The 27,507-nt window shown below is 43.7% G+C and overlaps 1 protein-coding gene and 1 non-coding gene across 2 annotated transcripts; both read right to left on the bottom strand.

Moving 5' to 3' along the window:
• Positions 1-27,507, bottom strand: LOC113886373 (solute carrier family 22 member 6-like). Its single transcript, XM_027532538.1, is given in 12 exon segments — positions 1-259; positions 594-797; positions 11,382-11,490; positions 11,640-11,806; positions 11,808-11,852; positions 13,513-13,616; positions 13,774-13,897; positions 14,253-14,421; positions 15,573-15,727; positions 17,913-17,941; positions 17,943-18,017; positions 26,519-27,507. Coding segments are annotated over 12 exon segments (1,620 nt in total). The 5' UTR covers positions 26,888-27,507; the 3' UTR covers positions 1-189.
• Positions 10,646-10,718, bottom strand: TRNAE-UUC. The gene has a single exon. It is a non-coding gene; the product is annotated as a tRNA-Glu (tRNA).

The raw sequence follows: 27,507 nt of genomic DNA, 5'->3' as shown, positions 1-27,507 counted from the left end.
TCATTTTATGTGCATAGCTGTTTTTAATGAAATGATAGGATGGGTCTGGCTGGGACTGGGGGCCCCGGGGAAGTATTCTCTGGAACCACAGGTCCAGTAGAGGCCCCGCCCATCCTCCCCTGGCTGCCGTTTCTCCTTCCCTCCTCCTGGTGTGGGGACGCAGGGACTCCGTCCACCCGCTGCCCCTGCTCAGTTCTCAGGAGGCTGGAGCGGGACCATCTGCTGCTCCTGCTGCTTCTGCCCCGATTTCTCTTTCCACCTACAGGGGAAGGAGAAGCGGGGTGTGGGAGTAGAGATGGGGGATCCTTTTTAGGTTTGTGCTCAGTTGTCCCACTTTATGTCCAAATCTCCCACTGTTTCCAAGAGTTGAGAGCCCCAGAAAGGATTCTAGGGGGCTCTATCTGTGAAAACAGGACCAGGGAAGCCAGAGGGCTGGATTCTGGCCTTGGCTCCACCAGAGTCTAGCTGAATGACCCCAACAAGTCCCCGGTCTCCCCTGGATCTGTTTTTTTTTTTTTCTTTTTTTTTGTTGAATGGACTGGATCAAGGATTTGTGCGGTCCTAGAGCTCTGAGGGTGTGGGGGGAAGCCTACCTTCTCTCCAGGTCTTGCAGTGTGTTGGGCAGCGGCAGCCCCCGCGTCTCTGGCAGGGGGGCAGTGATGGGGCAGGCAGCCACGAGGACCCCTCCATAGATGAAAAGAGGCAGGGAAGGGTAGAGGTCGGAGGTCATGCCCACCAGCGGGCTCAGAATGCTGCCTATGTTCGCCAAGCAGTTTGTCACATTCACACCTCTCTGCCTGCAGGGAGGGAGAGCACCCCGGTGAGGCCAGTGAGGTCTGTGGGTGCCCTAACTCTGCCTGTCAATCGTGTTTTCTTCTTTCACATTCCTCCCTGGTGGCTCAGATGGTAAAGAATCTGCCTGTAATGCAGAAGACAGGAGCTTGACCCCTGGGTTGGGAAGATCCCCCGGAGAAGGGAATGGCAACCCACTCCAGTATTCTTGCCTGGAGAATTCCATGGACAGAGGAGCCTGGCGGGCTGCAGTCTATGGGGTCACAAAGAGTCGGACATGACTGAGCAACTAACACTTTCATTTGTTTTTCACAGGGATGCACTTACCCTGGCTGGCTAAAAGGAAAGTTGATAGTAACTGTTTTCAGGACCAAGAAGCCAGGGTTCCGGTTCCAATTTGAACTTACTGTATAACTGTGAACAAATCCCCAACCAACCTCTTCCCCAAGCTCCAGACACCATATCCAGCTTCCTACCCAACACCTTCATTTTGGGTGTCTAAAAGGCCCCTCAAATTTTATATGGCAAGAATTCTTCGTTTCTACCTCCACATCTGCTCTTCGCTCAGATTCCCCATCCTGGCACATCGATGGGCACGTCGAATGACCCAGTTGTTCAAGTATCTAGTAATCGTCCTGATGACTCCTGTTCCCTTATTTCCCCACATCTTTGGATGGCTCTTCCTTCAAAACACATTCAGAATCAGCTCCCTCCTCTCCATCTCCACAACCACTGCCCACCAGGCTGTGAAAGTGGTTAGTCACTCAGTCATGTCCTTGTGACCCCAAGGACAGTAGCCTGCCAGGCTCCTCTGTCCATGGGATTCTCCAGGCAAGAATACTGGAGTGGGTAGCCATTCTCTTCTCCAGGTTATCTTCCCAACCCAGGGATTGAACCCAGGTCTCCTGCATTGCAGGCAGATTCTTTACCAACTGAGCCTCTAGGGAAGCCCCAGGTTACTATGAGTCATTTTCACCTCTTGCCAGTGCCATTGCAGTAAGCTCCTGGCCGGTCATCCCATTTCTACTTTTGTTTTTTAAAAATTATTTTATTTGACTGTGATGGGTTTTAGTCATGACACTAGGGATCTTTGATCTTTGTTGCAGCTTGTGGGATCTAGTTCCCTGATCAGGGATCGAACCAGGGCCCCCTGCATTGGGAACACAGAGTCTTAGCTACTGGACCACCAGGGGAGTTGCCCCATTTCTACTCTGGGCCCTTCTATTCCCAGTCTATTCTCCACGAGGAAGCCAAAGTGATCTTTATTTATTTTAAAAATTGGATTATAGTTTCTTTGCACTGCTATGTCATTTTCTGCTGTACAGCAAAGTGAACTAGCTACATGTATATGTATGTCCTGTCCTTTTTGGATTTCTTTCCTATTTAGGTCATCACAGAACACCAAGCTGAGTTCTCTGTGCTATACAGGAGGTTCTCATTAGTTATCTGTTTATATATAGTATCGGTAGTGTAGGCCATTCAGGTATGACTTAAATCAAATCCCTTATGATTATACAGTGGCGGTAATGAATAGATTCAAGGGATTAGATCTGATAGACTGCCTGAAGAACTATGGATGGAGGTATGTAACATTGTACAGGAGGCAGTGACCAAAATACCAAAGAAAAATCCAAGAAGGCAAAATGGTTGTCTTCTTTTGGAGGAGGCTTTACAAATAGCTGAGGAAAGAAGAGAAGTGAAAGGTAAAGAAAGGGAAAGATACATCCAACTGAAAGCTGAGTTCCAGAGAACATTGAGGAGAGATAAGAAGGCAAAACCAATACAATATTGTAAAGTAATTAGCCTCCAATTAAAATAAATAAATTTATATTTAAAAAAAAGAAAAAAAAACAAGGGCTTCTTTAATGAACAATGCAAAGAAGTAGAGCCAAACAACAGAATGGGAAATACTAGAGACCTCTTCAAGAGAATTGGAGATATCAAGGGAACATTTCCTGGAAGGATTGACATGATAAAGCACAGAAATGGTAAGGACCTAACAGAAGTTGCAGAGATTAAACTCCTCAGTGGCCATGGCACTGAAAAGGTCAGTTTTCAATCCAACTCCAAAGAAGAGCAATGCCAAAGAATGTCCAAACTATCATACAATTGTGTTCATTTCAGATGCTAGGAAGGTTATGCTCAAAATTCTTCAAGCCAGACTTCAGCAGTATGTGAACTGAGAACCTCCAGATGTACAAACTGGGTTCAAGAAACATAGAAAAACCAGAGATCAAATTGCCAACATTCGCTACATTAAAGGGAAAACAAGGGAATTCCAGAAAAACATCTGCTCCTGCTTCATTGACTAAAGCCTTTGACTGTGTGGATCACAAAAAACTGGAAAACTCTTAAAGAGACCACCTTACCTGTCTCCTGAGAAATCTGTATGTGGGTAAATAAGGAACAGTTAGAACTGGACATGGAACAATGGACTGGTTCAAAACTGGGAAAAGAGTGTGTCAAGGCTGTATATTGTCACCCTGCTTATTTAACTTCTATGCAGAGTACATCATGTGAAATGCTTGGCTGTATGAGTCACAAGCTGAAATAAGATTGCCAGGAGAAATATCAACAACCTCAGCTATGCAGATGATGCTACTCTAATGGCAGAAAATGAAGAGGAACTAAAGAGGCTTTTGATGAGGGTGAAAGAGGAGAGTGAAAAAGCTAGCTTAAAACTCAACATTCAAAAAACTAAGATCATGGCAGCCAGTCCCATCACTTCATGACAAATAGAAGTGACAGATTTTATTTTCTTGGGCTCCAAAATCGCTGTGGACAGTGACTACAGCCATGAAATTAAAAGACGCTTGCTCCTTGAAAGGTAAGCTATGACAAACCTAGACAATGTATTAAAAAGCAGAGACATCACTGTGAACAAAGATCCATATGGTTTAAGCTATGGTTTTTCCAGTAGTCATGTGTGGATGTGAGAGTTGGATCATAAAGAAGGCTGAGCATCAAAGAACTGATTCTTTCAAACTGTGGTGCTGGAGAAGACTTTTGAGAGTCTCTTGGACTGCAAGGAGATCAAACCAGTCAATCCTAAAGAAAATCAACCCTGAATATTCATAAGGACTGATGGTGTTCAAACTGTGGTGCTGGAGAAGACTTTTGAGAGCCCCTTGGACTGCAAGGAGATCAAACCAGTCAATCCTAAAGGAATTCAACCCTGAATATTCATAAGAAGGACTCATGCTGAAGCATGATGCTGACATGAATTTGGGCAAACTCTGGGAGATAGTGAAGGACAGGGGAGCCTAGCATGCTGCAGTCCATGGGGTCCCAAAGAGTTGGACACGACTTAGTGACTGGATAACAACAAATAAAACCAATAGTGTATGTATGTCAACCCCAAATTCCCACAAAGTGATCTTTAAAAACTGTAACTCAGATCCTTACACCCTCTGCTTAAAATCACCAGTGATATCTCATCAGGCTAGAAAAAAATCTGACTTCTTTCTAAATTCCTATGTGATGTGTCCTGACTACCCAGTTCTTATCTTTCGCCCTATCCCTTTCTTTCCTCATTTATTCTTTACTGTTTGCCTTTGATCCTTACAGAGGAGACCCACCCAGATCACCTTATCTAAAGTACCAGCCTAGTCACTCTCTCTTTTTCTACATTTTTTTTTTGAACCCCAGAAGCAGAGGGTTGAGTTAATTATAAAGCTCAGTTCATGACCTTCACCCTCTATTATCATTTGTACTTGAAAGGACTTTTTATTCCCCATCTTAATTGTTGAGTCCTTTTTATCAATATAATCATCGTTGTTCAGTTGCTAAGTCATGTCTGATTCTTTGCAACCTCATGGACTGCAGCAGACAAGGCTTCCCTGTCCTTCACTATCTCCCAGAGTTTGCGCACACTGAATCCATTAAGTCAATGATGCCATCCAGCCATCTCATCCTCTGTTGCCCCCTTCTCCTGCCCTCGATTTTTCCCAGCATCAGGGTCTGGTCTTTTCTAGTGAATCGGCTCTTCACACCAGGTGGCCCATTGGAGCTTCAGCTTCAGCATCAGTCCTTCCAATGAATATTCATGGTTGAGTTCCTTTAGGATTGAGGGGTTTGATCTTGTTGCAGTCAAAGGGAGTCTCAACAGTCTTCTCCAGGACCACAATTCGAAAGCATCAACTCTTTGGCATTCACCCTTCTTTATGGTCCGACTGTGACATCCGTACATGACGACTAGAAAAACCATAGCTATAATATCGTTCTCCTCTCCCAATCCCTTCCTTGCCAAAGTCAACTTATTCTATCACGTTTGATATGCATTTTTTATTTGCATATGTTCTTGTATTGTTTCGTGTACAAATATTTTAATTTACCTAAATGGTATAAGTAATAGATCATTCTATTTCTCATTTCATTCAGCACTCTTTTTATTATTATTATTATTATTGGAGTATAATTGCTTTATAATGTTGTGTTAGTTCAACACTCTGTTTCAAAGGTATTTCCATACCTATACGTTTACCTACTGTTGCACAGCCCTCCACAGCGGGCATCTCTCCATGGTTCACCTAAATGTCTAGACTGCTGCCCATCAGCCATGACCTCAAACAACACTGCAGTGAGTGTGCTCGAGCATGGATCATGTACGCATTCCTATGTGAAAAGTTCTCTAAGATGAAGCCCAAGAAGGGAGTGGTTAGGGCTGTGTGTGTGTGTGTGTGCTGCCAGTAGTTCTCTAGAATAGCAGCACCAACTTTCATACCCACCAGTGGTGCGTGTAGGTCACGTGGGGATTTAGGGGTTCCGTATTCTCTTGTGGCCACAACAGTTGGCATAATCCAGCTTTTTAATGTTGCCACTTTAATGTGTGCAAAGTGACAATCTCATTCTTCATGTAGTTAATCTTTTGGGTTTCATTGTCTATAAAATACCCATGTATTTATTTCTTTTGTAAAGTTTCTACTGGAATTCCTTCTCTTTCTTGTTGATTTGTAGGTGTTCCATAATGGCGACCCACTCCAGTGTTCTTGCCTGGAGAATCCCAGGGATGGGGCAGCCTGGTGGGCTGCCGTCTACAGGATCGCACAGAGTCAGACACGACTGAAGCGACTTAGCAGCAGCAGCAGCAGCATTTATATTTTTAATATTTGAACTTTTCAGTGTTAAATGTTGTAAAAACCTCCTCCTAATCTACCCTCTGTCTTTTAATATATATATATATATATATTTTTTTTTTTTTTTTGCTTGTGGCTTGCTTGTGGAATCTTAGCTCTCTGATCGGTAATTGAACCCAGACCCCAGCAGTGAAAGCGCCGAGTCCTAACCACTGGTCCACTAGGGAATTCCTGTCTTTTAAATTTGTCCATTGCATCCTTCAATAAGCAGAAGTCCTTTTTGATATAATCGAATCAGTATAGTTGCCATATTTCTCTTTTCCTCTTCCTCTCCCTCCCCTTCCTTCCTCCTCCCCCGCCTCTGTCTTCATATGATCCTTGTCTCCATCTGTATCTATTAGTTTCCAAGCCCTCTCATTAATTCTGTTTGTTTCTTTTTGCACCAAGAAAGCCACAGACATACCATGGCTTTGTTATATGTCTTTATAGATGGTAGAGTGAGAGACTCCTCTTTGCTTTGTTTCAGAACTGACTAGCAATTATGGTCTTTTTTCTTCTTTATAAATTTTAGAATAATTTTGGAGTTCCTAAAAATGATCTAATTGAAATTCTGATTAGATTCTGTTGAATTTCTATAAATTTCTAAAAGTTAACTTGACATCTTTATTATGTTATTCTAAACAAGAGTGTGGAATGTCTCCCCATTTACTAAGATAATCTTTATATCTTAAGAAGGTTTCAGAAAATTTCTCCATGGAAGTCTTGGGTGTCCTCTGTTAATTTCCTGGTAATATCTTGCTTTATGTGCTTTTCTGAATAGTGTCTTCATTTTCAAAGATTTTCTAGGTTATCTTCTGGATTTTTTCTCTAGATTACTGCTTCTAGGGTATAGCTTCTATGTTATTGCTCTTGACATTTGGTAATTTGATTTCGTAACCACCATCCTGCTAAACTGTTTTATTAATTTTGTTTATTGATTCTGGTGGCTCAGATGGTAAAGAATCCACCTACAAATTGGGAGACCTGGGTTTGATTCCTGGGTCAGGAAGATCCTCTGGAGGAGGGCATGGCAACCCACTCCAGTATTCTTGCCTGGAGAATCCCCATGGAGAGAGGAGCCTGACGGGCTGAAGTCCATGGAGTTGAAAAGAGTCAGACACGACTGAGCAACTAAGCACACACACATTGATTTTATTGGTTTATTTAGGATGATGGTCATAATCTCTCTAAATAATGATGTTGTAAACACTCCTCTTTTAATTTTTATTTTTTAAGATTTATTTATTTTTGGCTGTGCTGTGTCTTTGTTGCTGCACTCAGCCTTTCTCTAGTTGTGGCAAGTGGGGGCTACTCCTTGTTGCAGTGGGGGTGCTTTTCATTGCAGTGGCATCTCTTGTTTCAGAGAATAGGTTCTAGGTGTATGGGATTCCGTAGGTGTGGCTCCTGGGCTTTAGTTGCTTCATAGCATGTGAAATCTTCCCTGACTAGGGATCAAACCCGTGTCCCCTGCACTGGCAGGTAGATTCCTGTCCATCGTACCACCAGGGAAGACACCAAATTTCTTATTTCTTTTTATTTCTGAATACAGCAGTGTTGTCCAGGATCCCCAGTACTGTGTTAAGCAGTTGATTCTGAGATCAGAGAGAATGCACGTGACTTTCTTCCTCATGTGTAGCGCTTGCTCAGGAGCTCTGCTTACCTCTCCGGGCTCCCAATTCCCAACTGCCCTTAGATGGTTGGCCTAGTTTTCCAGCTCCTTGGTGGAGATTTAAAAATACTTCAAGGATATTTAAAAATACTTTATATTTGGGGGGATTATTGTCGATGTTATTCTGTTACTTTAATGGAAATAGTCTTTTCCTCTCATTGATTTCCAGAAGTTCTTTATAAATGCTGTGTACAAATCCTTGTAAATACCTTCTTTTTCTCTTTTCACCTTGTTTATGGTGAAACAAATGGCCAGGAGAAAAAAAAAATCTAACATAGAAAAATTTATCAGTGTTTCTTTTTTGGTTAGCCTTTTTAAAGAATGTCTTCAGAAATCCTCCCCGCTTCAACAGAAATTAATTTTTCTTTAAGGTTGAAATATGGATTGGATTTTATTTATTTCTGATATAGGTAAATAGGTGTCCTGTTGGTGGTGGGTGGTTTAGTTGCTGTCATGTCTGACTCTTGCAACCCCATGGACTACAGCCCACCAGGCTCCTCTGTCCATGGGATTTCGCAGGCAAGGACAGTGGAGCGGGTCGTCATTTCCTTCTTCAGGGGATCTTCCCAACCAAGGGATCGACACTGTGTCTCCTGTGTTGCAGGCAGATTCTTTATTACCGAGCCACCAGGAAAGCCCAGATGTCCTGGTACTAGTTGTTCAATAGTCCAGGCTTTATCCAGTCACCTGCAGTGTTTTTCCCAGTGGATCTGTTTTGGGGCTTGCTATTCTTTTCCATTGGACAGTTTGTCCCTTCCTGCTCTGGCATCCACTATCTCAATTACTACAATTTTATAGCCAGAATTTATAATATGTCTTAATTTCTGGTAGGGCACGTCCTTTCCCTCTGTCCTTTTTAAAAAATACCTTAGTTATACTTGGCCCACAGTACTTTTATATACATTTTAGAATTTACCTGCTGGTTTCTTGAAAATATCCATTGGGATTTTCATCAGAATTGCATTGAATTTATATATCAATATTGGAACCGTTGACATTTTAATATCAACTTATGTCAATTATGAGTTGACATTATGAGATTTCCTATCCCTGCACATAATACATTTATTTACATTTTCTTTAATATATTTTAATATATTTAAACATTTTTATTGATACAGGAATTGAAAAAAATCTCTTTTGGAAGAGTAGAGACTGCAATTGATTATTTATTTATAACATTGATTTATTTATTTGGCTGCACCAGGACTTAGTGCGGCACATGGACTCTTAGCTGAGGCTTGTGGGATCCGGTCCCCTGACCCAGGGTTGAACCTGGGCACCCTGCATTGAGAGGGTGGAGTCTTAGCCACTGGACCATCGGGGAAGTCCCTTGATCTTTCATTTATTGACCTTGTATCCAGTCACCTTGCCAAACTTTACTATGTCTAATAATTTTAGATTTTTATATGTATATTTTAAAATTAATTTTCACTGGAGTATAGTTGACTTCCAATATTATGTTTCTGCTATATGCAAAGAGAATCAATGAAGTTATACATATACATATATCCACTCTGTTTTAGATTCTGTTCTCATATAGGTCATTACAGAGTATTGAGTAGAGTTCCCTCTGTTGAACAGTAGGTTCTTATTAGTTATCTATTTTATATACAGACAGCTACATCCTCCTTAAGTAGTGATAGCTTTGATTTTTCCTTTCCGGTCCTGTTTCTTTTATTATTCTTATCCCAGGCACTGATCACACTCTCTAGGATGATGTTGAATAGAAAGGGAGATAGCAGGCACATTGGTCTTATTCCCAAATGTACAGAGAATGCTTCTGAAGTTTCACCATTAATAATAGTATTTGTTGTGGATTTTTGGTAGCTGTTTCTATCAAGTTAATTTTTTTTCTATTGTTGTTTTACTAAGACTGTTTTTAATGGATGTTAATTAAAATTTTTTTTTGATGTGAACCATTTTAAAAGTCTTTATTGGATTTTGCTTCTGTTTTATATTTTGATGTTTTGACTGTGAGGCATGTGGGCTCTTAGTTCCCTGACCAGGGATGGAACCCATATGCCCTGCATTGAAAGGTGAAGTCTTAAGCACTGCACCACCAAGGAAGTCCCTGGATGTTAATTTTTATTCAAGGTTTGTTTTTTTAAAATTTTATTGGGATGATAATCTGTTAATGTGGTTATATCTATATCTATATATATTTTTCCATGCTCCATGACATGTGGGATCATAGTTCCTGACAGGGGATTGAACCTGTGCCCCCTGCAGTGGAAGCTCCAAGTCTTAGCCACTGGACTGCCAGGGAAGTCCTTAATGTATTTTCTAATGTAAAACTATCCTTGCTTTCTTGAGATCAACTCTCCTTGAGATCATGTATAATCTTTTTTTATACATCACTGAATTCATTTTTCTAATATTTTGTTTAGGATTTTTGTATCTGTTTATGAGTAACATTGGCCTGTTATCTTCATTTCATAACTAATCTCCTTTGGTTTCAGTATCACCTTGCTTCACAGAATGTAGTTGACATAGTTTTCCTTTTTCTCTGTTTTGGGGAATCATTTATATAACACTGGAAGGTTTGTTCCTTGAAAATGTGGTGGAACTCACTTGTATTAATATCTGGGCAGGGTGTTCTTTTGAGATGAGATTTTAAAGTTTATTATTCAAATTTTTAATTTATTCTAGAATTAGTTTTCCTATATTATTTTTACAAAGAATTTGTCAATTTAATCCAAATTTAGAATTTATCAGTATAGACTTGTTTGTAGATTTTTTGCATCTTTACTTACATAATTAAATTTTTGCATCTTAACTACTCTAGATCTATTGTTCAGTTTTTTATTCCCAATATTTATTCATGTCTAGTCTTTTAAAAAATTTATTATTATTACCAGGCATTTGCCCATTTCATTGGTATTTTCAAAGATTGACTTTTTGTTTTGACTTTCTTTCATATATTTATTTTCTATTTAATCTATTTCTGGTACTATTATTATTTGTGTTTTATAGTTAAGATGACTGAACATTTAGACTAGTTACCTTTTATACCAGAGCCATATTCTTTTTGTTTTTTGGCTGCACCATGTGACCTGCAGGATCTTAATTCCCCAACCAGGGATTGAACCTGGGGCCCTGGCAGTGAAAGTGTTGAGTCCTAACCACTGGACCATTAGGGAATTCTGGGCCATATTCTTAGCTATTGTACTTTTTTGCTCTTAAAGTCTATTTTGACCTCTCTAACTACCTGTCTTCTGGTTAATACTTGCCTAGTATATCCTTTTCTATTTCTCCACATTTAAGATTTTAATGGTCTCACGTTTTAGATGGGTCTCTGGTAAACTACATGAATTAGATAAAATCCACTTGGATTATCTGTTTTTTAACTGGTAGGTTTAATCTGTTTAAAACTACTCAGAAATGAGAGCAAATTAAAGACAAAAAGGAGAGTGGTACTAGTAACCCAAAACATATCAGTCAATACAATAAATGTAAACAGATTAAACCTACCAGATAATCCACGTTGATTTTATCTAGTTCATGTAGTTTACACTTGAACTAGATAAAATCATGAACTAGATTAAAAAAAACCTAGGTAAAAAAAAATCTCTCTCTTAACTGGTAGGTTTAATCTGTTTACATTTATTGTATCGACTGATGTATTTTGAGTTACTAGTACCATCTTCCTTTTTGTCTTTAATTTGTTCTAGTTTCTGTGTGTTTTTTTCTTTCTTGCCTTAAAAAATAATTGCTTGACCTTTGTGCTCTTTCCGACTGGAAACCATCTGGCCCTAGGGCCTGATTGTTCCATCCCAGGACTCCTCCCCAACTCCCCCACTCACCGCATTACTGTGGGGTACAGCTCCCCCACATACATAAAGAGGCAGTTTATGGAGCCAATCAAACAGCCTTTTCCTATCACGGCCATCGTGATGCGGAGGAATATGTGATCTGGAAGGAAAAGTGGTGGTGATAACGTGCTGAGAAAGATTTGGAGGAGCCTTGAGTTTTTCACACCCTCTGGGTAGCTGACTTGGGCCAGATTGAGAGCCAGGCTGGGGGAAGGACCAGGACGGGAGCTGGAATGGGGCGGTACTCACCCAGAGGTATCATTGCACAGGTCACAATGAAGACGCCAGACAACAGCAAGGAGGCTGTTTGGGTACGTTTGCGGCCAAGTGATTTGGTGGCCAAAAAGCCCAGGAAATAAAATGGTGGGTCCACAATCATGAAGAACACCTGGGCCAGGTAGATGTTGATCTCGAAACTGCAGACTCATGACCATGCCATAAAGGCTGAAAAGGAGTATGGACCTGGGGCAGGAACAGAGGGGATATGCTTTGAGTAGTAGGCATACCACGTCTACATGGTAATTACAGTTGGCAAACTGCTCTCACTATCTGTTCTTTCCTTTAGGCCTTATATTAATCTTTCATTGGGTTTTTTATATTTTGAATGCAAATAAGAAAGTCTTCCTTTAATTCTAAAGAAAAAAAGAATGTTATCTATCATATGTTTAAAAATTACCTAGGAGAAAATAATGTTTTTACCTTACAACAGGTCCTCTTCCCCTCCTTCCATTTCCCTGCTCTCTGTGTGTGTGTGTGTGTGCACTCACGTGCGTGTGTCCTCACACATCCAACTCTTTGTGACCCCTATGGACTGCAGCACACCAGGCTCCCCTGTACCTTCACTGTCTCCCAGAGTTGGTTCAAATTCATGTCTGTTGAATCAGTGATGCTATCTAACCATCTCATCCTCTGCCGCCCTCTAAGTTTTCCTTCAGAACAGTTATGGAAGTATGCAAATCAAGTGAGATCATGGTTATACTCTTGTCAACTGCAAACGACCCCCTTGCCAGGGACACATTGCATAGTATTTAGGAAGACATAGCGGCAGACAGCCTCCAGGATGGGCCCCTGCTAGCAGACCCACTCTAGAGATGCTCCTTGCTGGTGTGATGAAGTGAGCAGCCATGGTGGGAAAGTCCTTGTGAAAAACTGAGAGCAATCTCTAGAAGCTGAGGTTAACTCCCAGCTGATAGCCAGCAAGAAGCCTCAGCCCTTCAACTGCAAGGAAATAAGTTCAGGTAACAGCTGAAAAATCGATGCTTTCAAATTGTGGACTCTTGAGAGTCTTTTGGACAGCAAGGAGATCAAACCACTCAATCCTTAAGAGATCAACTCTGAATATTCATTGGAAGGACTGATGCTGAAGCTGAAACTCCGATACTCTGGCCACCTGATGCAAACAGCTGACTGATTGGAAAAGACCCTGATGCTGGGAAAGATTGAGGGCAGGAGAAGGGGGCGACAGAGGATGAGATGGTTGGATGGCATCTTTGACTCAGTGGACATGAACTTGAGCAAATTCCAGGAGATAGTGAAAGACAGGGAAGGCTGGTGTGCTGTGGTCCATGGAGTCGCAAAGAGTTGGACATGACTGGGCTACTGAACAACCTGGGTGAGCTTAGAAGTGGAGTCTTCTCGAGTTGAGTATCCAGATGAGAATGTGAAGTCCTAAGCTGAGAACTCAGCTAAGCTCTGCCTGGATTCCTGACCCATGGAAATGGTGAGCTAATAAGTGTGTGCTATTTCAAGCTGTTAAGTATGTAATTTGTTACATGGCAATTAGAAGAATGCAGACTTCTTCAGGAGAACGTGAGGGCCTGTGATACAGAACTCTTAGGTCCAGAAGCTCAGGGCTTCTTGGGGTGGCTGCTTTTTTTTTTCTTCTCAAGGTCAGTGGTGCCGCTTGGCTGAGATGCAAGCTCAGGAGAGGAGGTAGAGCTGGGCTTTCTCTCTCTCCCTCAGCAGGTGGGGAGCCCTCTGAGTCTCCAGAATACCCATGTCCTTTCCCACTGGAGGCGGGGCTTCCCTCAGCCTCCCACCTACCCAGGATGTCCTGTTTTCCTCAGTCTGCTTATCTGCCCATCAGTTTGTCTTTTTCTTACATGAGTGGGGATGGACCTACCACAGTGGGACGATACAGAAGAAGAGCTGACGGAGAGCAGGGGAGCGCAGCATCTGCAGCATCGATGGCTGGGCTTGGCCCTTCTGCAGACTCATCTGGAGCAGCTGTTTGGATAGATGGGGCTCAGCACTTAGCTTCCCCTGGGGACCCCTCCCTCCACCCTCTTCCTGGGAAGCCCCAGACGACCTGGATTCTAGAATGGGGGGGCAGGTGGAGGAGCCCTGGTGGGGTATCACAGAGGGTCTTGGGAGGGGGTCTCACCTCCACACTCAGCTTGGCGCCCTCTTTTTGCTTCCCATTGATCTGGGCCACTCTCTGCAGGGCCTTCAGGGTGAGGTCCAGGTTCCCCAAGGAGGAGTGCCAGAGGGCAGACTCTACGAAGAACCTGTGGGTGGGGTTTGGGGGTGGCATGAATTTAGCCTGAATTGACAGAGTTGTGGGTTTCTGAGAAAGGCACAGACCAGAGTGGGAAGACAGCTGGGAGGGGTGAAAAGAATCCTGGGCTGAGGTTAGGAGCTCTGGGTTCTACTTCAAGGATTATCCCTGTCTACTTGGGAGACCTGGGACAAGTCTTAGTCCTTTCTGGCCATGGTCTTCCTCACCTATCACTGTGGACATTGATTCTTTTTGCTTTGCTCTGCTTTGATACTTAAGGAGGAAGGGAAGGGGTGTTCTAGGAGATGCTATATCCATCTGTGACTTATTTTGAGCACTCTACCTTACACTGAGGTCCCACTCACCTGGAGTAGACGAAGGTAATGAAGAGGGGCAGAGACACCAACAGCTGCAGGTGGCGCCAGTGGGGCAGAGTGTAAGCCATGCCAGCCAGGAAGAGTTGGCCTAGGCTGGGAACAAATCCTAATAGGAGGCCCAGACTTGGACGGGCATGGATGGGCAACCACTCCAGACCTGGGGAGAAGAGCAGAGCTTCGGTTGAAGTCGGTTGTGTGAGTATGTGTATGTTTGGGGGGTGGAGGAGGAGCCTCACACTGGAGTGGAAGGGCTCATCTCGTGAGCTCAGTCCTGGTCTGCACCCCTAGGCCCCTCATTGGATAAGGTAAGGATGGTATGATATTTGGTTAGGTTCAGTGTGTGTGTGTGTGTGTGTGTGTGTGTGTAGGGATGGTCTAGAAGGTTCTGAATTCCTATGAACGCTCCTAATCAGTGTCACCAACCTCAACATTCATATTTCCTTGCTTCTCCCAAACCTCTTTTGACCTGCCTACAGCTGCTCCCTCTGCACTTCCTTCAACTCGTTTTAATTCAACAAGCATTTAGAGTTGAAGATCCTGTGCCATGGCCTTTGCTTGACCTGGGAAATAGAGATGAATGAGCCTTATGCTCAGGCCATTCTGCAGCACTTTCATTTCCTCCTAGGGGTCATACTCTGGCCTCAGGGACTTGTATATTCTTTTCTTTTTGTCTAGAACTCTGCCCAAGAACTTTACTTCCTCTCTTTCTGCCTCACATTTTGTGCAGTTCTGAGCTTAGATGTTACCACTTCTGGGGTGATTTCCTGGCTCCCCAAGTCCTGATTGAGCACCCCACTTCTGAACTCCCACATCATCCAGGATAGCCCCCATCCTCGCCTTTAGTAAACCAATTTGTAACTGCTTGGCAGCTCACCCAGTCTACTATTAACTCTTTAAGGTCATGGGTAGTGTCTTTTTGTTCACTTGTTTATCCACAGTGCTGGATGTGACATAATTAAATGCCTTTTGAAATTGTATTTAATAAACAAGTGTTGAATAAAAGATTCCCTGGCTTCTCTAAGCAACCCCACTCCAGTCTCTGAGTCTTTACTTAGTTCATCCTTACAATGATTCCTAAATACCTATAAATTCCAGCCCCAAATGATCAGAGCCACCAAAGAGGCCATGATCTTAATTTTTTTTTTCTTGGAGCACTACCTACTCCAGGAAAGACCCAGATAGATCAGAATGGGCTGGGACAGGTACTCAGGGAAGGAGTTGAGGTTTGCATCTATCAGGTTCCCTGGGTCACTGCACCCTTGTGATTGAGGAGTCCCCATGAGCTGACCCTCCTGGGTTCCCGCTCACTCAGAATCATAGACGAGCTGCTGGCACCCGACACAGCCATGCCTGAGAGGAATCGGCAAATGCAGTAGGCTGAGAAGTTGAGGGCGAAGGCAGTGCAGGTCCCTGAGACCACTAACAGCAGGTAGCTCCAGGTCAGCACCTTCAGGCGGCCCAGCCTGTGAAAGGAGGGGAAACCTGGAAAGCACAATGCTTGCTCCCCTGTCCCGTGTCCCTGGCTGTCTCATCCTGATGCCCTGGGCAATCTAACAGGTGCTTGTGAGGCTGCCTGCATGTGACCATGGGGTAGATGCTGAGATGGGAGGCGGAGAATAATTGGGTGAAGGTTGGCATCTAGGGGACCTGTTGTTGGGAGGATCCTTGGATTGCTGCTGTCCAGGGTCCTGATGCATCTCAGCAAACCTCTGTGGAGGGAGTCACACGCCTTCATCAGAATCACAGGGGTGTGTTGAAAGCAATCCAGATACCAGAGCCCCACTTATGGCCTATCGCATATCTGGAAGGTATGCTAGAAACCTGATTTTTAACACGCTTCCAAGGTTTGGGAACTACTGCTTTGGGGTGTGGTTGAGTCTTTGACTGTTGGTTGATAGAAACAACCAACATTCCTGTTAGGAGACAGCCTTTTGTGATGTATTTTTAAATTGAGGTATTATTGACATACAGCAGTGAAATAGTTTCAGGTGTATAATATAATGATTCTATATTTGTATACATTGTGAAATGAGCACTACAATAAATCTTACTTAAAGTCTATCACCATATATAGTTACCATGATTTTTTGTGTGTGTGATGAGAACACTTAAGATCTCACTTTGTGACTTTCAAATGCAATACAGGATTATTAAGCACAGTCATCATGCTGTACATTACATTACATTCCCTTGACTTACTTATTTTGTAGCTTAAACGTGGTAACTTTTGACCTTCTTCACTCATTTTGGCCATCCCCTCCTCCCTGTCTCTAGCAACTACCAGTCTCTTCTCTGTATCCATGAGCTTGGTTTATGGGATTTTTATTTTTGGGAAACCTATGCAAGGTTTATACTTTTTCAAAATGGATTTGACTGTGGCTTATATTTTATGAATAATAAAGCTCATTTTGTGTCTTTGATCTGCTGTGACATAGTATTTTCAAATTTCATTAAAATTTTTAAAAATTTATTTTTTAATTGAAGGATAATTGCTTTATAGAATTTTGTGGGTTTCTGTCATACATCAATAAGAATCAGCCATGGGTACACCCTCAAATTTTATTCTTTAGAAAACTGCCTCTTAATATTCATCCCATGGTTATTTTTATGGTCTCTGGCCTGGAAGACAGTCAAGGTTAGGGTAATGAACACTGAGTTGCAGGTACTAATTTAACCCTTATCACAGCCTCCATTTTATAGGTGGAAAAGCCATGTCTGAGAGAGGTGGCATAACCTTCTTGTGGTGCACAGTTGTGGCAGACCTGAGGCTGGTCCCTCACTGCTATTGATTGCCAGGTTTGTGTTTCTGTGACACTCACATGTCACACACAAGGCAGAAGTGGTGGGAAGCAATTTCTTCTGGGTGTCAGAAAATCTGGATTCTTGTCCTGCTTTTTCCACTTGTTAGCTGTGTGACTGTACTTTTTTTTAAAAAGTAAACATTAAATATTTACTTTAGGACTTCCCTGCTGGCACAGTGGATAGGAATCTGCCTGTTAAGTCCGCAGGGACTTGGATTCAATCTCTGGTACGAGAAGATGCCACATGCTGCAGACCAGCTAAACCCATGCGCCCCAACTACTGAGGCTGTGTGCTGCAGTGACTGAAACCCGAGTGCCTAGTGCCTGTGCTTCACAGCACAGAGTAGTCCCTGCTCTCTGCAGCTAGAGAAAAGCCCTCGAGCAGCAACAAAGACCCAGAGCAGATGGGAAAAAAAAAAAGTACACAATCACAAAAGTAATGAATTACCATTAAAGTTCAAACAGTATAATAACAAAGAGTGAAAAGTTCTCTTCTTTCCAATCCCACTCCTCAAAACTAACAACATAATTTTCTGGGTTCCTTCTAAGCATCTTGGGCAAATTATCTGCATCCCTGAATCTCAGTGTCCTCATTAGTAAAATGCAGTTAATGGTAACATTCATGCTGGCTTCACAAGGGTATTGTGAGGAGGAACTGAAAGGAGGTGAACCTGAAAAGTGCTGATAGACAGTTGTGTGATTCCTACAGACCTTCCAGACATGGTCAGGCTTGGGTGGATCAGTTCTGTGTCCCTCTCTGGATTCTCAGGGCTGCCAGTCTCCCCTCTGTGTCCAGCCTAGAGGGGCTATGCTGTTGCTCCTTGATTCAGGCTTGTTCATCACTGACCTGTCTGCCATGATCCCAGACATCAAAGCTTCCGACCAGTATTCCTGCCATGAAGATGGACTGACTCAACTGCAGCAAAGTCTTGCGTGTACACACAAGGTCCCACTGTAAGGAAGGAAGAACTAGAGTCAAGGAGAGCCAGGCTGGCCCCACCACAGTCCACTCCATCCTTCCTGGTGGGCTGAGTATGTTGGATTGGGACCGGCACATAAGGAGAGCCTGCCTCCCTGAGTCACACAATCTTTCTTGCCATCTTCTCCTGGTGATAATGATTCAAGTGATTTCAAAACACGTAAGAGATATTTTTGGGAATGACTGAGTAGCCTGCTCCCCTTTTTCAAAGCACTAATCGCTAACCCTCTTTCAGGGCTCTTTAACCTGTCCCTCCTTGGGTGCAGCTGAAGAACACTGACAGAATTAAAAATCTGGTTCTTTTTCTTACAGATTTGGAAAAGGGACTCAGAGAAGCAAGGTTTGTAAGGACACTTAAAGCTGGGATGAGAGGGCCAAATGTGGAACAACGTGGAAGTGGAGTTGAGAAATCATGCGACAGAGAGAGAGTGGGAGAGGAGGAAAAAAAGAAGGGGAAGAGAGGCAGGGGGAGGAGGGGGAGGGGAGGAGGGGGAGAGGAGGAGGGCTGAGGGGAAGAAGGATGAGGAACCTGGTCAGAGAGATCAGGGTGACAGCACAGTGCCAGAGAGGTAGGGATGGAGAGTCCAGATGCGCTGGTTCTCCTCAACCTCCTGATTGTGGTCTCTCATAAGACTGGGCTCAAGTTCTTGACCTAGGGTTCTGTGGAATACCCTTGCATCCTTCCCTTAACTTTCCATAAGCAAGTCTGAGAGGGTGTAGTTATTTGCAATCTTGTGTAAGCAGCACTTGAATACTTTAACTAATAGTTTAACTTTTGTTGCTCTTTTTAATGAATATTAGAAAAAAGATTCCCATTTTAAAAGTACTTCATTTCGAGGTGGAGTAAAACATCTCTAGAACCTGGAGAAAAATCATACTGCTCACAGACGCCTCTAAAATTAAGTAAAGATGACAAATGAGTGTGGCATTTCATTTACAAGTAAGAGCTAATTTTTGTATACTTTTGAGTGAATTTTAAAACTCATTTCTTTCACTAACAGAAAAAAGAAAAAGGAAAAGGGACTGGGATGACCAGGATGTTTAGGGAATGCTCCCTAGGGTGTATTAATATATCCAAATGAATTCATCCTTCAGGTATAATTGCTTGATAATCTTGATTTGATTGGAAAGAAGTCCTTATTTGTGAATTTAATTATTACTGTGGGACTATTAATACCCTGTGCACACACCACATGATATACAATTTGGGAAGCTGGCATTTGAACACTTTCTCAGAAGAGCAATGGACTTTCAGACAGAGTAAGAGAAATATCACTCTCTGTCACTTAATGCAGAATCTAAAAAAAAAAAAAAGAACAAATACATTTAACCAAATGAACAAAAAAAATGATACAAATTAACTTCTTTACAAAACAGAAAGAGACTTACAGACTGAGAGAAGGAGATTATGGTTACCGGGGGAAAGAGGGGGAGGGCAGGGATAATTAGGAAGTTTGGGATGGGCATGTACACACTGCTATATTTAAAATGGGTAATCAACAAGGACCTACTGTATAGCACAGGAACTCTGCTCAGTATTATGCAACAACCTAAAGGGGGAAAGAATTTAAAGAAGAATAGATACAGGTACATGTATAATGGAATAAATTTGCTGTACAACTGAGACTAACACAACATTGTTAAATAGCCATGTGTGCACGCTCAGTCGCTTCAGTAATGTCTGACTCTTTGCGGCCCTGTGGACTGTAGACCGCCAGCCTCCTCTGTCCATGGGATTCCCCAGGCAAGAAAACCGGAATGGGTTACCATGTCCTCCTCCAGGGGACTTCCCTGACCCAGGGAACAAACCTGCATCTCCTGCATTGCAGGAGGATTCTTTACCCACTGAGCCATCTGAGAAGCCCTAAACAAACTGTGGAAAATTCTGAAAGAGATGGGAATACCAGACCACCTGATCTGCCTCTTGAGAAACCTGTATGCAGGTCAGGAAGCAACATGTTAGAACTGGACATGGAACAAGAGACTGGTTCCAAATAGGAAAAGGAGTTCGTCAAGGCTGTATATTGTCACCCTGTTTATTTAACTTATATGCAGGGTACATCATGAGAAATGCTGGGCTGGAGGAAGCACAAGCTGGAATCAAGATTGCCAGGAGAAATATTAATAACCTCAGATATGTAGATGACATCACCCTTATGGCAGAGAGTGAAGAACTAAAGAGACTCTTGATGAAAGTGAAAGAGGAGAGTGAAAAAGTTGGCTTAAAGCTCAACATTCAGAAAACTAAGATCATGGCATCCGGTCCCATCACTTCTTGAGAAATAGATGGGGAAACAGTGGCTGACTTTATTTTTTGGGGCTCCCAAATCACTGCAGATGGTGACTGCAGCCATGAAATTAAAAAACGCTTACTCCTTGGAAGGAAAGTTATGACCAACCTGGACAGCATATTCAAAAGCAGAGATATTACTTTGCCAACAAAGGTCCGTCTAGTCAAGGCTATGGTTTTTCCAGTAGTCATGTATGGATGTGAGAGTTGGACTGTGAAGAAAGCTGAGTGCTGAAGAATTGATGCTTTTGAACTGTGGTGTTGGAGAAGACTCTTGAGAGTCCCTTGGACTGCAAGAAGATCCAACCAGTCCATCCTAAAGGAGATCAGTCCTGGGTGTTCATTGGAAAGACTGATGTTGAAGCCGAAACTCCAATACTTTGGCCACTTGATGCGAAGAGCTGACTCATTTGAAAAGACCGTGATTCTGGGAAAGATTGAGGGCAGGAGGAGAAGGGGGCGACAGAGGATAATATGATTGGATGGCATCACTGCCTTAATGGACATGGGTTTGGGTGAACTCCAGGAGTTGGTGATGGACAGGGAGGCCTGGCGTGCTGTGATTCATTGGGTCGCAAAGAGTCGGACATGACTGAGCAACTGAACTGGAATATAAAATGAAAAGTGAAAAAAAGCAATGGACTTTATTGCTGTTTTATTCAAATAACTACTTTTCTGTAATTCTATGTGTTATCTGATATAACTTTTATTTAAAAAAGATTTTAGGGTTTTGTCAAACTGGGACTTCATTTTAATAGTCCTTATTGGAAACTGGTGAATAGAATACGACCGTGGAGATGGAGACGCATTGTAGGGAGGAGTTAGGAATAAGATAGACTGGAACTGAGGAATGGAAGGATGAGAAGCAAGAGAGTGTAGGAAAGAGGAGAGAAGTCAGAGAAGTGCTGGAGGAGGGGAGGATTAGGAGTGCGGGATTAGAAGACGCAGACTATTGTGTACAGGATGGATAAACAACAAGGTCCTGCTGGATAGCATGAGGAACTCTATTCAATATCCTGTTATAAACTGTAATAGAAAAGAATATGAAAAAGAAGATATATATATGTGTGTGTGTGGGTGTGTGTGTGTGTAACTGGATCACTTTGTTATACAGCAGAAATGAACACAAGTACACTATGAAGTACATTGTAAATCAACTGTGAGTGATAGTTGCTCAGTTGTGCCCGACTCTTGGTGATCCCATGGACTGTACCCGGCCAGACTCCTCTGTCCATGGAACCCTCCAGGCAAGAATACTGGAGTGTGTTGCCATCTCCTTCTCCAGGGAAATCAACTGTACTTCAATACAATTTTAAAAATAGATTTATCAATTTTAGAGAAAATGGAAAAATAAGGATTTGTCAAATAACAAAAGAAGTCAGAGGAGTGAGAAGAGAACACAATTTGTATGCAGCCTAGTGATGAAATCTGGGTGTAGTTCAGAATAGAAACTGATAAATGAATATGGAATATGTAGTCAGAAAGAATTTATCTGCCTCTGCTTTGCCCTAAGGTACTTGTCGTCTGTGAAAGCAACAGTTCAAGGGGTTATATCACCTTAGGGTGAGCACAGACTTTTACTATATATGTTCTCTTCATGTGCACCTGAGGCTCTTGAGGGTCATATACCTCTGTGTGCTCCTGGGCCTCATATATATATGTATACACACACACACACACACAGTTGAGTAAACTCCGGGAGCTGGTGCTGGACAGGGAGGCCTGGCGTGCTGCGATTCATGGGGTCGCAAAGAGTCGGACACGACTGAGTGACTGAACTGAACTGATACAGTGCTTTATATATATACGCCAAAGCTTATTTACATTGTACCTCACAGTATGCTTATGTTCATTTCTGCTGTATAGCAAAGTGATCCAGTTACACACACATGTATTTCTCTTTCATATTCTTTTCTATTATGGTTTATCACAGTATATTGAATATAGTTCCCTGAGCTATACAACAGGACCTGTTGTTTATTCGTCCCTAAGGAACCAAAGCATAGGAATGGGTAGTCGTGGATTTGAGGGAGACTCAGAATTGCTGTCTAGGACAGCTCTGCACTGCTCACTTGATAAAGCCTGTGATAAATGAAAGATGCTGTGAGACTGGCCTCAGGGGAAAGAAAAAGAGAAAACGAATGGCAGTGGGGCCAGGAAGTAGAGCCACGAAATGGTAACTGCTGTTTAACTGCGGAACAGAAGTGAAAGGCGGACTCAGGCCGGCCGTTCATAGTAACTCAGGCCCTCCCTGCGCTGTAGTCATTGGATCTGGAGTGGGCACCCGACCCAGGTCAGAAAATGTCTTTCCCAGAATTTTTCAAAGTTGAAGCAGAGAGGCCTTCCCTGCTGGTTCAGTGAGTGATAAAGAATCTGCCCGCCAATGCAGGAGACATGACTTTGATCCCTGGTCCTGGAAGATCCCACGTGCTTTGGAACAACTAAGCCTGTGCGCCACTACTATTGAGCCTCTGGTGTAGAGCCTGGGAGCCTCAACTACTGAAGCCCTGGCCCCATAGAACCTGGGCTCAGCAACAAGAGAAGCCACCGCAGCGAGAAGCCTTTGTGCCACAGCTAGAGAGGAGCCCCTGCTTGCTGCAGCTAGAGAAACATCCGCACAGCAATGAAGACCCAACACAGTCAAAGGTAAATAAATAAAATTATTCAAACAATTTTTAAAAAGGTGAAGCAGAGAGACAGTTATTAGAAGTGAGCCCAGAATGGGCAGTGGCAATGTTAAACGAAGCATCTGTGTCATAGTTACATGCCCATCATGCAGAGAACAGATGAACGCCAACAAAGGTCTTGCACACATGGCCCTGGTTCCCATGGGCTCTAGAGCCAGCTCTGCCTTTGTTTGTCTTGTGGTTGGGTTATGGGAACCTTTATACCCTCTTTTCATGCTCAGATTAGTTTGAGTTGAATTGCAGCCACTAGCAAACAGGAGTCCTGACTCATACAGTTCAGATAGAAGCTGCCAATTATTTAGTTCAGTTCAGTCACTCAGTGTCCGACTCTTTGCGACCCCATGGACTGCAGCACGCCAGGCCTCCCTGTCCATCACCAAGTCCCAGAGTTTACTCAAACTCATGTCCATTGAGTCGGTGATGCCATCCAACCATCTCATCCTCTGTTGTCCCCTCCTCCTCCCGCCTTCAATCTTTCCCAGCATTAGGGACTTTTCAAATGAGTCAGTTCTTCATATCAGGTAGCCAAAGTATTGGAGTTTCAGCTTCAGCATCAGACCTTCCAATGAACGGCCAGGACTGATCTCCTTTAGGATGGACTGGTTGGATCTCCTTGCAGTCCAAGGGACTCTCAAGAGTCTTCTCCAACACCATAGTTCAAAAGCATCAATTCTTCAGCACTCAGCTTTCTTTATACTCCAACTCTCACATCCATACATGATTACTGGAAAAACCATAGCTTTGATGAGAAGGTCCTTTGTTTGGAAAGTAATGTCTCTGCTTTTTAATATGCTGTCTAGATTGGTCATAACTTTTCTTCCAAGGAGCATACTCAGGATATTTTAATTCAGAAGGAAATAGGAGGGGACTTCCCTGGTGGTCCAGTGATTAAGAATCCACCTTGCAATGCAAGAGATGCACATTTGATCCCTGGTCGGGAAGCTAAGATCCCACTTGCCTTGGAGCAAATCAGCCAGTGTGCCATAAATATTGAAGCCTGCTTGCTGCAACTAGAAAGTCCGTGCGTGTGCTGCAAAGAAAGATCTCGCGTGATACAACTAAGACCTGACTTGGCTAAATAAATAAATACTAAAAAAGAAAATAAGGAGAAGAGCTCAGGTAGGTTTTTTTTTTTTAATTATTATAACCCAAAGCTAGCATCTTATTTCTTATTATACTAATTTTTTTTGCTTTTCATTCAGAGGGATGAAGTATCCCTTTGGGATACAGGGCCCTTTAGGAGTTCTTTCCAAGGGGCAAGCTGGGACCTGTCTTCCTCAGGAGACCTGTGCTGCTGTGCCTACTAGATATAGCCATGTGGCCTGGGTGGAGCATCTTCATTGAGACTAATCTTCTTGCTTAAGCAACCCTTGATAACTTGTGGGCTATTGCATTTGCTTCACAACTCAAAAGGTCCAGCTTCACACTGGGCTATACATGTAAGCTGCCTATTATCCTAATGAAGTGTTTTCTGGTGCAGCCTTTGGCATTATTGGCCCAAGGAAGAGTTATCCTGGCTGTGTTCATTAAAATATTGTGGACATTGGTCCCACACACAGTACCTGTTGGAAGAGGACTGGATTATTCTTGGCCTCTCCCCACAACTCAGGAAAATTGTAGGCATCTGGCTTTGTCAGTCACCGAAACTGATGAGAAGATGACTACTAACTCTCCATTTAGAAGGAAAGCTAAGGTGCTCACTCACCCAGATTCTTTGCTTCAGATGGCAAGGAATCCAAATAAATTTGAGCTTCTGATCACACTGCCTGCTGTTTTGAACAGAAGAACAACAGCAAGGTTGATATTAATAGTTCCTGGAGTATTGTCGAACTTGGAAAGCAGGGTGCAGAGTTTTAAGAAGGGAAACGGGAAAGCAGAATTGGAGGGATTGATAGCATACAAGTTAAGGTGGGCGGAAGAGGATGTCTCAGAATTTGGGTGGAGGCTGGAGAATAAGGAAGGCATTCCCCCTCAGCCATGCCAGGAGGGGATGGCTTATGACGCTCAGAGGGAGGAGGACTAGCCATCCTTACTTACCTTGTAGTTCTGTGTGTTGGGTCTGGCTAGTGGGAAGTATGGCTTAACTCCTACCGCTTTCAGACTGATGCTGCATCAGGCAGGTCTGGAGACTGTGCTCACCCACAGCCCCTTCTGCACAGCCCTGATTACCAGGCAAGGGGCCACATAATCCCACTATTTTGTCCCTTGGTGTGATGATTAGATTAAATGTGGACACCTGAGCCAATTGCAGGATTGTGACGGGGGCTACTCATCAATGTGTTGGGTTGAGCCAATCAGAGCCTTTTCTAAGAATTTGAATTAAGATTTACGGAAATGTTCTGGCTGGTGAGTTCATGTGATTCTTTGCGACCCCATGGACTCTAGGCCCCCAGGCTCCTTTGTCCATGGGCATTCTCCAGGCAAGAATACTGGAGTGGGTTGCCATGCCCTTCTCCAGGGGATCTTCCCAATCCAGGGATCGAACCTGCGCCTCTTATGTCTCCTGCATTGGTAGCAGATTCTTTACCACTAGTGTTACCTGGGAAGCCCCTTCGGTTGGTGGTGGGCCCTAAATCTGAGAGGTAATGGGGCAGAGCTGGGATTAGCAGTCGTCTTGCGAGATGAGCACATAGACGAAATGGGTCGAGAGGAGAGTCATAGAGTGAGTGTGTAGTGATGCCTCTGGCGCTCCAATCCCTGGTTCCAGTTGCCATGAAGCCTGGACACGCTTTGTTTCCTGCCCTTGGATTTCCTGAAATCCCTTTCCTCATGAGCTGACTGGAGACAGCTTCTCTTTCTTGCAACCAAAAGACCATTGACTAGAACAGATGTTAAGAGCACGATCCATGCGACAGCTACAGAGTGCAGAATTCAGCCGGATGAACCATTTAGCAGGCCAGGGAGACTCTACAATCGACTGTGTGTGTGTTTCGGGGGAGGGGTGTTAAATCACTAGAGATGAAAGGACCCTCCCCCTCCCCATAACCCTGTTCTCTTTCCCATCTTAGTTCCTTGGCTGCTCTCCATCTCCTGGCCCCAGCTGCTGAGAGCTATTTCTAGACGAAGTCAGGAAATTGTTTTTGTCTCTAGGACTCTGAGCCCAGAATCCCCTGCTCAGGAATATTCTCTTTGCCCTCCACTCTCTGCTTGCCTCCTTTCTCCACCTCTCTGTACCACTCCCACACCTTCCTACTCTCAGGGAAACCAAAGTAGACTATTGAACTCCAGCAGCAGTATCTCTCTCTCTCTGGGGGAGGTTGGAGGGGCAGGGAGCAGCTTTCTGCAAGGCGTTCCATAACCTTCTCTACCAGGAAGACCTCAATTCCAACCCCTGTTTTCTGTCCTGCATTTTGGGCAGAACGCTTCATAGCTCCAGGGTCTTTGGACAAATTCAGGTCAGGTTTGCACAGTCTGTGTGTGTGTGTGGGTATGTGTGGGGATGGTAAGATGGGGACACAGGGGTTGGGAGAAGAAGCTGGGGGCCCAGGGCTCCTCACCTCAGTGACGATGGTGGAAGGGAAGGTGCTGTTGTCGTAGATCCAGCCGTGGGGGCAGGGCTCTGTGGCCCCTGTGCCGTTGGTCTCTGTGCCATTGGGAAAGGGTGGTCCCCGCTGGGGGGAGGTGAAGAGGAGGCAGGACTCGGGCCGCCCCTGCCCATCCCGGGGCAGCCAGGCCTCCAGGTCCCCGTCCTCGCTGAGGTTGGTGTCGGCAGGTGGGCGGCAGTGGTGGGTGGGGATGGCGGCGGTGAAGTTCTGCAGGGTGTTGTGCAAAAACGTCAGGAGCAGGGGCAGAGTCAACAGAATCACCTGGATCTTCTGGAAGCGGCCGACTCCCCCCAGCTGCAGCAGGATGTCATTGAAGGCCATGGGGTAGGACCTCGCAGGGGCCTGGGAGTGGAGGCCTGTTGCTCCCACAAACTATTTCCAGGTTTTTGGTGCAGGGGGGAGGAGACAGGCTGTTCTTTGTCTTCTCAGTTCATCAGTTCCTGGTTCTGCTGTGGCCTTAAGTCACCCGAACTAAAAACTAGTGTTTATAACTTTTTTAGAGGTACCAAGTTAAACTGTGACTTGAAAGTAAGGTGATGAATTATTAAGACTCGTCGGGTCAATGATTTGTTCCAGGGGACCTTAAGGGCAGCTAAAGTTAAATTGGCCACATGGCCAAAAAAAAAAAAAAGAGGGAACCCTCATCAGAAGTAATGTCAATGGTGCCTCTTTTCTCATCGTAATACAATCCACTCCCAGTTTTTCTTCTTCCTTCAATTGTAACAGCTAAAACCAAGGAAATGTCCACCACAGTCTATCCCATTATCTGTTTAACCATCCTCAAGCCAGGGGCAAAAAAGCTTCATTGAGACTGAGTATATACAATAAAATGCATCAACTTGGGAACCTCATTTTGACAAGTTTTAACAAACTTACACAGTCATGTTGTTGTTTTTCAGTCGCTCAGTTGTGTTTGACTCTTTGTGACCCCATGAACTGCA

This window comes from Bos indicus x Bos taurus, chromosome 29 (genome assembly GCF_003369695.1).
Source record: "Bos indicus x Bos taurus breed Angus x Brahman F1 hybrid chromosome 29, Bos_hybrid_MaternalHap_v2.0, whole genome shotgun sequence".
NCBI classification, from domain to species: domain Eukaryota; kingdom Metazoa; phylum Chordata; class Mammalia; order Artiodactyla; family Bovidae; genus Bos; species Bos indicus x Bos taurus.
Note: the sequence above shows the minus strand (reverse complement) of the source record. Positions and strands in the feature narration are given on the sequence as shown.